The sequence below is a fragment of the Euprymna scolopes genome, chromosome 26 (genome assembly GCF_053919585.1).
Source record: "Euprymna scolopes isolate OS-2025 chromosome 26, ASM5391958v1, whole genome shotgun sequence".
NCBI lineage: Eukaryota > Metazoa > Mollusca > Cephalopoda > Sepiida > Sepiolidae > Euprymna > Euprymna scolopes.
In genome coordinates this window covers 58,510,373-58,524,068 of record NC_136507.1, presented here as the reverse complement: position 1 = coordinate 58,524,068, position 13,696 = coordinate 58,510,373, and the positions used below count along the sequence as shown (strand labels likewise).

Genomic DNA, 13,696 nt, shown 5'->3' with positions numbered 1-13,696 from the left:
ATATATATATATATATATATATATATATATATATATATATATATATATATATATCCTTGTTTGTATCTTTTGGTGTCCAGATTTCTGATCTCTTTTTGTGTCCAGATTTCTCATCTGAATAGTGTACTCATGAGTGCGGTTGCTGCTCATATATATATATATATATATATATATATATATATATATATATATATATATATATATATATATATATATATATGTGTGTGTGTGTGTGTGTGTGTGTGTTTAAATATATGCACATATATATATGTACACACATAGATACATACTTATATATGTACATACATATATATATGTATACATATACATATATACATAAACATATATGTTTATGTATATGTATATACATAAACATATATGTTTATGTATATGTATATACATATAGATACATATATACATACATATATATGTACATACATAGTGTACATATATATATATATACCACTATCAGCCGGCCACTGAGGTGTGACCGACAGACGTGTTATAGTAAATGTTGAGACATGGCCTACTATAATAATACGGCCGTATATGTCACATTGAGAGACAATTTTCTGAGAGGCCATTGAAACTAAGACAAAGGGAGGTAACTCAGAAATTGTTTTCTATTCAAACATTATTTCAGATGTTAATGCTTAGATAATTAAATAATTATTTCATGTTTTAATATTTGAAATAATGCTTAAATGAATTCTACTTACATATTTTACTGTTATCCTGTCCAAAGTAAAATGTTTCCATTAATTATTTTTCCTTTTATTTCTTTATAATGCACAACAAAACAAAAACAAATTCATTTTGAGTTGTCTCCCCTGACCTTTCCAATAATATTGTTGTTTATAAATATGAAACAAATTTTGCTTTGACTACAACAGGTTATTTGTTTTTTACAGATTTTTACAGATTTTTTTAAGAATATCAAAATATTTACAAAACGCATGAATATAAAGATTGGAAAGGAAGTAAATTGTTTTTCACTCTGTTACAAAATTATCAAATCATTAACTGCTATCTTTCTTACAAGAGGAATTTTAAAGTATACAAAGCACAATAAATTCAATAAAAATTGCAAATAAAGGTAAATGTTCAACAGTAAATTTCACTTTTATTTTGATCGTTTTTAAAAATGTTTAATGAATCTTTTCTAATTTCATGTGAAGAAAGTTTTTTCGTGTTGTTATAGAATGTATTTATAATAATTTTTGTTGCAAATTTATGTACTTTTTCAATGTGTTTCTCACATGTAAATACATACTTTGGTGAATAAGTTTTTAAAATTATTTCTGTAGACTTCCTAGTTGTAGACTGACCATGTTTTTCAATGAATTGAGAAGAAAAATCCAAAATTGCAAAGCAAGAAAAAATAAATTCAGCAATCTGAGTGGATGGAATTGTCAAATCTCCTCGAGATAATGAATTAAAATAATGATTCTCAGTGATCTCCGTATCATTGCCTACCATAAAAGTAGAACAAATATCACAGTTAAAGCGCTTCAATAGTTTATTTTTGCAACATAACCAGCAATTGAATATGCTACTTCTTTGCTGTCAGGTGATAAACATAGTTCATTTATTTCTGACTCATGTTTGGACAAAATATCCAGAAGATTATAATTTTCATTCTTTAACAACGGATTAAGGTTTTCCTGCCAAATGTTAATATTTTCTTTTAAAAGTGATCTACAGATTAAAATCTTTTCACTGCTATAAATCTCACGAAGACCCACTAAAAATCTCCCTCCGCTCATTTGACGATACTGTGAAAATTGCTTTGAAATCTACGAGTGAGAATATATTCATACCCATCATTCAGAAGTTTCAATAGCCAAATTGACACTTTGCTTATTGTCATCGGGATGTAATGCCTTGAAAGTTAGTTTTGGTGCTTTTTGTAATGTAGCATCCAAAACCTTGTCCTTGTCATATATTTTTTATATCAAACCAAGATAAAACTGGGAACACAAAAGAAGGTCCAAAATATTGTAATCGAAAGAAGGAAACACAAATTTGCTTTATTCTTCAACAAATGAATCACTATTCATTTGTTGAAGAATAAAGCAAATTTGTGTTTCCTTCTTTCGATTACAATATTTTGGACCTTTCAAAAAAGAAAAAAAATTGTTTGGAGAATCTGGATAAGTAATAAAATGTTTTTTTATCTCCTTCAAATTTGTTTAATAAAATTTTAAAGGCATTTACATTTGCAGAATGGTTGTCTGCAACTACAGCCCTTATATTAAATCCTGCATTTAAAAGCTGTACAATGCATGCAATTATCTCCGGAGAGAGCCAGTCACCAGTAACAGTCACTTTAGGACAGACTTTAACTACAGTTGGCACTGTCTCCTTCAACCCTGAAATCATAAATATCATGATACCTTTATATAAGTTCCCAGTTTCATCAGCACCAACATACTTCCCACCATGAAACTGAGTTTCCTTTTGAAGGTACATCCAACATCAAGATACAATCCTGAGAAAGTTTACCTTTTCCCAAGAGAGATTTTGCAGCAGTTATAGATTCTACATCACCTTTTTGTATTTTTTCTAATGAAGAAAATGAAGGAAATGGTAATTGCTCAACCAGTAGTTTATATGCTTGAGGAGAAGTATAGCGCAATAATAAAGACAATCTGATTAGTTCAACAGAAAATGAAGGGCGACCCTTAGGTTTAAAATGTTGAAATTTGTATAGTTCTTTTAGAATGGAATTTGGAGGTTCTGCTACAATGTTTTGAATATAAGAGGGGAAATTTTCCAACATGCTATACCTTGTAAGTTTTGCATTGTGACCCTTCACAAACCAATGTGGTAATTGTATTGGATTTCTACAATACTGAAGTTGAACGTGTAAATTGTTGCCAATCCGAATGCACTCTTTCAGTAATGGAAAATTTGCCTCAAAATCCATCCGGAAAATCCATGCATATTTTTCATTTTTTTTAAACTGAAACAATTGGAGCAACACTTTGTTTCTTCCAAGTCTTCGAAACTCATAATAATATCTGCTGAAAGAAAATTTGGTAGTTCACCATCTTGGTAATTTCGATCCTTTGGGGATTTTCTCATTGCGTTTGATGTCGGTAGAAGAGATTGCTTAATATTCACTAACGGTGAATAAATTGTTGGTATTGGATGTAGGGACCAATTAAACTTATTTCTTTTCCCTTTTAAAATAAATTTTTCCTCAAAATGTTTTATACATAAAACTGAATTTTTTGTTGCAATCCAATCAGCACGATTTACAAATTTTGTCCATTTTTTAAACAGGTCGGGTTTGTGATGTGGAAAATGAAAAGTTGATAGATTTTCATGGTTTTTATAACCAGTTTTGCCACCAAATGCAACGCATTTGTTCACCATTTTGTTAAGCAAATTATAACAAAACTTAAACAATATTTTAAAAAAGATAATATATATTTTTTACAATATTTAAAACGGGTAGAAAAAATTCAAGTAGAGATCGTAAAAATGGTTGTAAACATCAAGATCGCTTACGTCTTTGAAAAATAATCAAGGGAGGTTACTCTATTGTACTTTTGTGCTGTAAATTAACATGACTAAAAGTGGCGAAAAACATTTTATATGAATAAAAACATGTATTTTAAGAATGAAATATTATAAAAATATTTAAATAAAAGTTTATTATTCATTATTTCAAGAGTTAATATAAACTACTTTTGAGTTACTTCCCTTTGAAATTTTCAATGTTGTATGTGGCTCGAGCTTACACTATTTTCCATAATAAAAACAATGACCTCTTAGAAAAGTGGCCTCTCATGTAACATACGGGGCTGTATGTATAGTAGGCCATGGTTGAGAGAAGTGTTAAAAATGGTAGTAGTGGGGAGAGGGAATCAAAACAACAGTAGGCAGCCAGGGTGGTGAAAAGTGTTTAAAAAATGTGGTAGTGGGCAGGCAGGCAGGCAGGCAGGTAGGCTCGAACTCGTGACGCAAAGGCGTAAAAGAAACGTCTTACCAATGCTCCATGACGCGACCGCAAGTTCGGAACGTTGAAATTAAGTGAAGTTAATCCAACTGATACGATTAGTACAAAAATAGCTCGCAAAAAGTCGACTCCTTGTACAAAACTGGCCAGTTTAGAGTGAAGGAATTGATTTTTTTGGCCAATTTTTCGATATTTGTCGTTCGAAATGTCTAGCTTCAAAATGATACCGATCTCGCGAGGATCCGTTGCCTGTGTCGAAAGTTTTAGCGAGACATACATACATACATACATACATACAAACAGACAGACAGATAGCAGACAGATGAGGTTTATATAATAGATTACTCCATTCTGGTAATAAAAGATAAAATAAAAGGTCATAGCAACTTCTCTTCCAATTTTCGATTTTTGTAATCATGCCCTAATGCATTTTCTTTTCTTTTGGTGGATTGATAGTTGCAATTTCTTCTGATGAGTTAAGGGCTGAATAGATTCATTGATTGATATAATAATTAAATAAAGGATTTGCACTACAAAACAGTTACTGTCAAGAATTGTAAATGTCAACGTAATTAAAAGAATAAATTGTAAAATGGTCAACATAATGAAATTTGTCATATAGACTTTTGTCATTTATTTGTTATAAGCTCTGTAATTACATTGAGCTTCATAAATGAAGGATTACAATATAAAAAGTGAAATATAATTGAAAAAATCATATATAAACGTTACTGTGGAACTGGATTAAATCCTTCCTGATTGTTCATATACTCGCTTACCTAAAATTTATTGGCACTTAATTTGTTTAAATTATTGTGTTAATTACTGGTAGCCTTGAGATAGAATGCTAGCCTACGTAGTTCTGGTTGACTTTGTGACTGGGTTCAAATCTCCTAATTGACAATAATTGACACTTTTTACAGAAATGATTGCGTAAGCATAAAATACTAGTGTTCGTATATAATATGAAATATTTATTTATAACACAGACACACATATATATATGTGTGTATGTGTGTCTGTATGTGAAAGACGCCATCGTCTTTTATGTCATTTTGTTATACGCCATCTTGTTTAACGACATCTGGTTGTATGCCATCTGGTTTTATGCCAACTTGTTATACACAATTTTATTATACTCGATTTTGTTTTACGCCATCTTGTTTTACGCCATCTTATAAGCCATCTTGTTTTATGCCATCTTGCTATACACAATTTTGTTTTACGCAATCTTGTTATATTTTATCTTCTTATAAGCCATTTTGCTATACACGCATGAAAATGGGTTTACAGACATAAAACCTTAATTTTTAAGACAGAGAGAAAGAGAGAGAGAGAGAGAGAGAGAGAGAGAGAGAGAGAGAGAGAAGGTCGAGGAGAGGAGAGAAAGAAAAGAAGTAAATATTATGGAAAATCTTACCTGGGATAAACCGAGGTGTACCGAAGCTGTTTCAGAAATATACATAATTTTCCCGTCAGGCGCTACCACAAAAATAAATCCATCAAGTGTCTGAAAAAAAGGTGTAAACATTTGATGAGTAATGAATGATATAATATTACACAGTGCCACTTGGCTTTCTTTGTGTCCAACGTGAACAAGTGGCATCCCCTTTAGTAATCCAATTTACCAAATTTCCCCTAATAACGATTACTATGATATTGTCCCATTGACTACTATACACTAATTAACCCTTATCCTCGAGTGGCCTCCGGACATTGATAAGTGGTGACTCCTTTGTTAAATAACCACTAGTATATATATATATATATATATATATATATATATATATATATATATATATATATATATATATATATAGTTTTAAAAATAATAAATGGAGTCATATCAAGTCGGGGACAATTAATACATAGACAAGAGTAGGGCAAAGAAAATGAAAAGATAGTCTATAAAAACGCTATAGTAAATAAACTATTTGATTAAAAAGATGATATTCGAGACACCGTTCGACCGACTCAGAATACTATCTTTTCATGCGAATAAAAAATATACAAATTGAAAGTAAAAAACTACAGTCTTCAAAAGGTCATTATCTATTTAAATTATTGAAATAACAGCCAAAGAATATTTCAGAAACAAAATAAGATTTATTTTACTGCATGATTTTTATAGCGTCATTTTCTTATGCGCCGTCTTGTTTGACACTATCTTGTTTTATGCCATTTTGTTTTATGCCATCTTGTTATATGCCATCTTGTTTCACGCCATCTTTTGTAAATACTTTGATACTACGCCATCTTGTATCACGCTATTTAATACTACACCATCGTCTTTTATACCATCTTGTTTTACGCCATCTTGATATATTCTATCTTATATACACTACTTTGTTTTACGCCATCCTGTTTTACAGCATCTTGTTATATGTCATGTATCTTATTATATGCCATCTTGCTTTATGGCATCTTGTTTTATGGCATCTTGTTTTACGACATCTTGTTATTCGCCATCTTGTTTTATGGCATCTTGTTTTATGGCATCTTGTTATACGCTATCTTATTTTATGGCATCTTATTTTATGGCATCTTGTTTTACGACATCTTGTTATACGCCATCTTGTTTTATGGCATCTTGTTATACTCCATCTTGTTATACGCCATCTTGTTTTACGCCATCTGGTTTTACGCCATCCTGTTTTACGTCATCTTGTTTTACGCCATCTTGTTTTATGGCATCTTATTATACGTCATATGGTTTTATGCCATCTAATACAACATCATCTTGTTTTAGCTTTACTTGATTATTAAAGAGGGTGAAATGATCATAAGCACACATAGATTTGATGTTTTCTGAATTTTTCTTCTGACACTTTTTACAAATTAAATTGCTAGAAGTCTACCACAAACAATTAACCATTAAATTGAACAAGGAAGTTTGAAAATAGCTCTGGAAATCTTGGCAAGTTTTATGTCAACATTTAGCCATTTTTTTTCAGACATGTGTGATAAGTAGGGCTATGACAACAGCATATTCTTTTCATTGTTTTCACTCTCGAGTATATATCCAAGACAGTAAGACACAGTCAATCAACCGAGAACCACATCGCTCTATATGAAAGCATATAAGATATCAACGGATGCACACCCGAGAACCAAAACAATGAAAAGAATATGCTGTTGTCCTGGCACTAGTGATAAGTAAAGGATATTTGGTTGAATGGCGTACATCTATAATCTATAATATAAATTTCACCAATATTTAAATGCATGTATGTATGTATGTTTTATGTATGTCTGCCTAAAACATTCGACAGAGGCGACGAATTTTCAAGAGATCGAAATCGTTTTTGTAGCTCGACCCTTCGGACAATAAATATCGAACAATTGGCTAAAAACATTAATTCCTTCACCTTCAACTGGGCAATTTACCACAGGGAGGGATCGCTTTTTTCGCCGATATTGTAGAAAGTCATCCTCTCTTTTAAATTGACTAGCCTTAATCAAAACCTTCGCCACTTCCAGTTTGACGATGGGTGCAATAACAGAGACGTCACGTTTTCTTTTTCACGTTCTGTTTCTCCTTCACGGTACGGGTTCGAGCCTGCCTGCCTACCACCACTTTTTTTTTTTTTTTTGCTCAACACACACCTCCAAACACCCGAGCAACGCCGGGCACTTAGGCTGGTCTATAATGTAAATATATATGTATGTATGTTTGTATGACTCGCAAAAACTTTCGACAGAAGCAACGGATCCTGACAAGGTTGGCATCATTTTCAAGGTCTACAAGGAAGGGTCGATTTTTTCGCTGACATTTTTGCAAGTCATTCAAACCTCGCGTCAACGACGTCGCATAAAAGATGTTATTTCGACCGCCCGTGACGTCACAATCGCGTTGTTTTTTTTGTTTTTTGTGTCACCTCTTTTACCTCTGGCGCGTTACGGGTTCGAGCCTACTTACTACTCCTATTTTTTTTTGTTTCTGCGCTCTCAATTTTCCTTCTTTTTTTTTTTTTGTTTTGCTCAACTAACAACTTGACACAGACCTCTACTTTGTGTTCCGTTTTTGCGTCACGGGCTTGATCCTACTACAACTTTTTATTTTGCTCAACACACATCCGGGCAACGCTGGGCACCCAGGCTAGTTTATATATATATATATATATATATATATATATATAAATATATATATATATATATATATATAGGGTGACCCCCTCCTCCCAAAAAAAACAAAAAAAAACAAAAGCTAAATGGAGGCCATCTAGAACATATGCTGTAGAACGGAGAAAAATAATAACTAAACTAGTTATGAGCAAAGTTTCATTTCATTCGGACAAAACACTAAGAAACGGGGCCTAATTAGAGTTGGGCCCGTTTTTTGGGGTCACCATATATATATATATATATATATATATATATATATATATATATATTGTTCACTGTGTATAAGTTTCGTTCCTATCAGAAATACAGTGTTGATGTTATTAAATTTTGCAAATAGCTGATGACTTCTAAATTCTGGATAAATAACACAAGTAGAAAAAGAGAAGGTTAACAAGTAAAATAAACGTAAAACAGTCAAATCACAGAAAATAAATAAATACTTTATTTAAGAGGGAAAGACTGAGAGGGGAGGAAGGGGGGTAGAAAAGGCAAGACAGATAAACAAGAAATAACGCGAGATAGGCACTTAGAGAGATACAGATAAATACATTTGTAGAGAAAAAATCAGGAGCCCAGATAGATAGATAGATAGATAGATAGATAGATAAAGCAGAGAGAAAGAAGGAGATAAAGTGAGGACGATAGAGACAGGTAGATACAGAAAACTATACAGAGAAAAGGTAATAATTAACGCAAAACAGACATAAAAGATGAAAAAGACGGTACAGGAGAATAAACATTAAATTATAATAATAAAAAAAGAAACATTAGAAAACGAGAAACTAAAAAATAACAGATAAAGCTAGAGAGTGAGAGGGCGAGACAAAGAGAAAGACATGGGAGAGGGAAGAGAGAGGGTGAGGCGGTGGAAGATTTGTAGTAAGGAGGTAGGTAGAGAGGGAATGGAGAAATAATGTAAGACAATGCAGAGAAAAAGATGAACGATGAAGCGGTTGGGGAGGGGGGCTTCATGTGGGTTTTTGCCGCCTGGATTGGCCAGAATCGATCAGCCGCGCGAGGTTCAGCGCCGAGAGTTGCTAAGTCCAAACATCGGAGCTCATGAATAGCTAATCTCGTCCTGCGCGTAATTCTCGCTCTGACGAGATGTCCCTATGCAGAGTCACGCGCCGGGAATCCTGGTCCGAGACGATAAACGGCCGAGCGAAGCTTTATTGAGTCGAGAGCTTTTATTGACGACAGACATTTTGTAACAGCGTTTTGGTAATCGTCAACCGCCACCCGCTCCCCTAAAAAAATCCTCCCCCTCTCTCTACAGCCCCTTACTCCTTTCGTTCTAATCAATCCCAACGTTACACATTCTTGTTCGTCTTCATCTGTATATTATTTCTGTTAACATTTTCTAATCTAGAGCCGGTAGGCGGTTTTTAGCAGAATATGAACCTGTCTCGATAGCTGGCTGTGGTAGTAGTCTCCCCTTTTCAGTGTTTCGTGCGCGAGTGCAATTCGCCTAATTGATGCGGTCTCGGACTATGGAATCGTCCATGTTGAGTTCAATATCTACCGAATCCATTCGCACGAATATTATTGGCAAAGGTATGAACTTAAACTGTGGGTAAATTATCCATTTAAACCATTTAAGATAGGCATACTGTTTCAGCACCAGTCGTAGGTTTGATATGCTGTAAACCAGACAAAGTAAATCAAACGTTCATCTATTTCAGTTGTTTGCCATTAATTTCCTAATTTTTTTGCTCTCAGATCGTCTGATTCTTTTTTTACTGGGGGGGGGTACACAATTTATCTAGGCTAAGGGTTATTGAGTGTTAGGTTGACCAGGGTTTCCCAAACTTCAGGACAACATCCGACCTTTGAGCAGGGCAAAGGTTTTTCACGGAGCACTAACAAGATAATTTCTACAATAAATATTAAAACAATTTTTAACTTATACTTGTTCATTAGTTGTTTCTGTTCGTGATTTTACTACATTTTCGTGTTTACAACCATTTTTTTTTTGTTTTTGATTAATCAAAAATTATGGAATTTTTTGTTTATTTTTTTTATTTACTTTTTCATGAACCATTCTGAAACTCTTTACACCTGTAGTCATGTATCATATCTATTTCAGTAAAAAAGATCATTAAATAAATGTCTGCAGCCATTAAATGTTTGTATATAAAGCATTTGGTCCTATTTAACAAAAAAAAGGGGGGTTCTAGAGCCCCCCCCCCCTCCCTCACCATCCCTCACGGAGCCCCGGGGCTTCATGGAACCCACTTTGAGAAACGCTAAGGTAGACAGCAATGCAACACTGTGATGATCAGTAATGGTGAAGCTTGGGTAAAACTTTTATTTAAAAGGACAGATTAACAAGAACTCGTTTCGAAAACGACCATGTTATAATCAGCTGGGAAGCAGTCCCAGAGTATTGTGTCCATGGACGTATAGTTCTAGGAAATAAAAATGCTCATGAAAGTTTCGTTAAGTTTTAGGCAGAGTAAAAGTGGGAAAGAAATTTTTATACACTAAATTGAAAAAAAAAATGTTTTCCATTATAAATTAAGATTTTAAATCTTTTTCTTTTATTTTGCAGATTTGTTGCAATAAGAAGTTTCTTTGATCCATGAAAATGTTTTTTATTTATTTGAAATTCAGTTATAAATATTCGACTTTATTTAACATATTTTTATTTTTCAGATTGAAGGTATCGGAGTTCGCTACATTTTTTTTTACCCAGAAAAGTGAATTTCAGCTTAAATCTATAGATGTGAAGTAACTGATGAGTTAGCCCAACAAAATTCTTAAATCATTAAAACCTTGTCTCTTATTTTTTTCTTTCATGTCTGGCTATAGGTTATCTTTCTGTCTCGTGATTAGAGTTGTGTAGAAATCCATGCTTTCTTCTCTAAAACAACATCTGGAAAATTGATTTGTCAGTTCAATTAATTAACCTGATCAACTTCTTTGAACAATTTCAAGGAAATAACTTCGATTCTTTTAGCAGATTTTTTTAAATCCAGAAAAAAGCGGATTTCTGTTAAAATCACAACACCCTATAAATGTGAGTTAACCAACTTTTCAACTTTTCAAGAAAAAGAAATTAAACGGATTTCTACTTATTTTTTTTATATACAGAAATCGCCCCAAACAATGTTAAAGACTGAAGGGGCCTTTTGCGTGTGTCTGTGTCTGTGTGTGTGTGCATATATATATATATATATATATATATATATATATATATATATATATATATATATATATATATATAAGTGAATGTGTCTGTGTGTGTCTGCGTACATTTCCCTACGCAATAACTCTGTCAATTTTTAGTCTACATACTCGAAATTTGATATACAGCGTACTGAGATTATGGAAAATCTGTGTAATCTGTTTTTGGCCAGGAATTTGGCTGTTTAGGGGTAAAAGTTCAACAATTTTATCTTTGAGAACTCTACCAAATTCCTCCGCCAATTTTGGGTATAAACAATTGAAATTTTAGATATAGGTTTCTTGGACATGGATACAACTTAATAACTTAATTTGAACCCAAAACAATAACTTTTAAGGAGTCATAATAGGGGTCAAAGTTAACAAAAGATTGACCGCTACGGTCTCTACCAAATTACTCAGACAATTTATAGTCTAAATATTTGAAATTTTACATAAAGTGTATTCAGAGATAGGGCAAGCTTTTTAATCGGTTTGGGTCGAAAATTTTTATAAATGTATGTATGTATGTATGTATGTATGTATGTATGTATGTATGTTTGCATGTCTGCCTAAAACTTTCGACAGAGGCGACGGATTTTACCAAGATCAGTATCGTTTCGAAAAATATCGTTTCGACAAATATCGAAACATTGGCTAAAAACATTAATTTCTTCACCCTCAACTGGGCACTTTTCTACAGCGGATGGGGGGGGGGTCGCTTTTTTCGCCGATATTTTTGAAAGTCATCCTCTCCTTTCGATTATCTAGCCGTAATTTTAACTTACGTCATTTTCAGTTTAGCGGTGGTCGTAACAGCAAAGACATCAGTTTTTCCCCCGTTCTTTTCCTTCTTTGCGGTACGGGTTCGAGCCTGCCTTCATATTACCACTTTTTTTTTTTGCTCAACATACACATCCAAACACCCGGGCAACGCCGGAATGAAATGCTAGTATATATATATATATATATATATATATATATATATATATATATATATATATATATATATATATATATATATATATAGGTGTGTGTGTGTCTCAGTGTAACGCTAACTAAGTGGTGATATCAACCTGTTGATTGCAGAAAATAAGTCTGGTCTTACTTTTTTGCATTATTTCTAGTAGTAGCAGTAGTTATATTAATAGAAGTAGTATTATTACTTATAATTATTGGAATCTATTATTATTACAATCTCCAGAACTGATCATTTTATTTCATTTATTTACACCATATCTTTTCTTCTTCTTCTTTCCTATGAAACATGTCAATCGATGAGCGATATGATTACGTCATCCATACTGACGAGTGTAAAGTAACACGAAATATATATACGTCAACGTATATTAAAAATATTTATTTATAAAACATTTATGTATGTACGTGCGTTCTATGTTTTCAAACTTGCATGAGATCCTTGAGATCTGGGGATTTTTATGATCATTTCCGACTGTCGCACGACCTTGGAACACTCATAAAGCTGGCTACATAGACTTGAAAATTTTTTTAGATAAATGGTGGCAGAGAGGCAGAGAGAGATAGATAGATAGATAGATAGATAGAGAGAGAGAGAGAGAGAGAGAGAGAGAGAGAGAGAGAGAGAGAGAGAGAGAGAGAGAGAAATGAAAATAAGGAAAAGAGGCCGAAAAAATAAATCACAGATGTGATGATGCATACAATTTGGAGATCCAACTCTCGTTCGCGAAATAAGCGATTTTCCCGCCTTTCACTCAAGACGAGAAAACATGGCGTAAAGGGGGGAGGGTAACAAACGAATATTTGTTATTTGTAGGAAAATACAATAAAAAAAAAAGAAAAGAAGTGAATTGGAGCAGATAATCGGGGGCGAAGCAGATCATTCCTGTGTCGCATTTAAAATGCATAAAAGTCAAATATTAATGAAACACGATAACGCCAGTTGTTAACGGATTCCATTTGTTCAACCATATCTTCATATTCATATTTTCTATGCATAAAGTTGAGATATCATCGCACTGAGAGTCAGGGTTAGACTCCAAATTCACATTCAAACAGTATAACAAAATATTTCTGAAATATTGATTTCGTGTGTGTTTGTGTGGTCAACAAAGTCCAGTATAATTGTATCCTGTATTGAAAGAGAAATATTAAAAAAAAAAAAAAAAAAAAATTTAAACGTAAGTTTTTTTTGTTTTTTTAAATTTCTATTTTGTCATTGGATTATTCTTTATCGATTTAAGGTTTACTTTGGGCAGTCACGTAACTTCAGTCAGGGATTTTTATCATGGTCCTCCCAAAATCAACAGGGATTGAGCCATTCCTGCAATGATCCGTTCCCGGTTGATTTTGCGATGGGAGTTTAGTTCTGTGCAGTTCTACCAGGTCCACGCTCCCAGGCTTTGCTTTCTCTTTTTTGAGAAGGGGGTTAGAGTATTGCTAATCGCCTGATGCGCTCTT

At 33.1% G+C, this 13,696-nt stretch overlaps 1 protein-coding gene across 1 annotated transcript in view; it reads right to left on the bottom strand.

Moving 5' to 3' along the window:
* Positions 1 to 13,696, bottom strand: part of LOC145248084 (uncharacterized) — a 480,098-nt gene that overhangs the window by 94,033 nt on the left and 372,369 nt on the right. Inside the window, exon 5 of the mRNA XM_080109862.1 lies at positions 5,388 to 5,477. Coding sequence (XP_079965988.1) covers positions 5,388 to 5,477 — 90 coding nt within the window. The remainder of the gene's footprint in view (positions 1 to 5,387; positions 5,478 to 13,696) is intronic.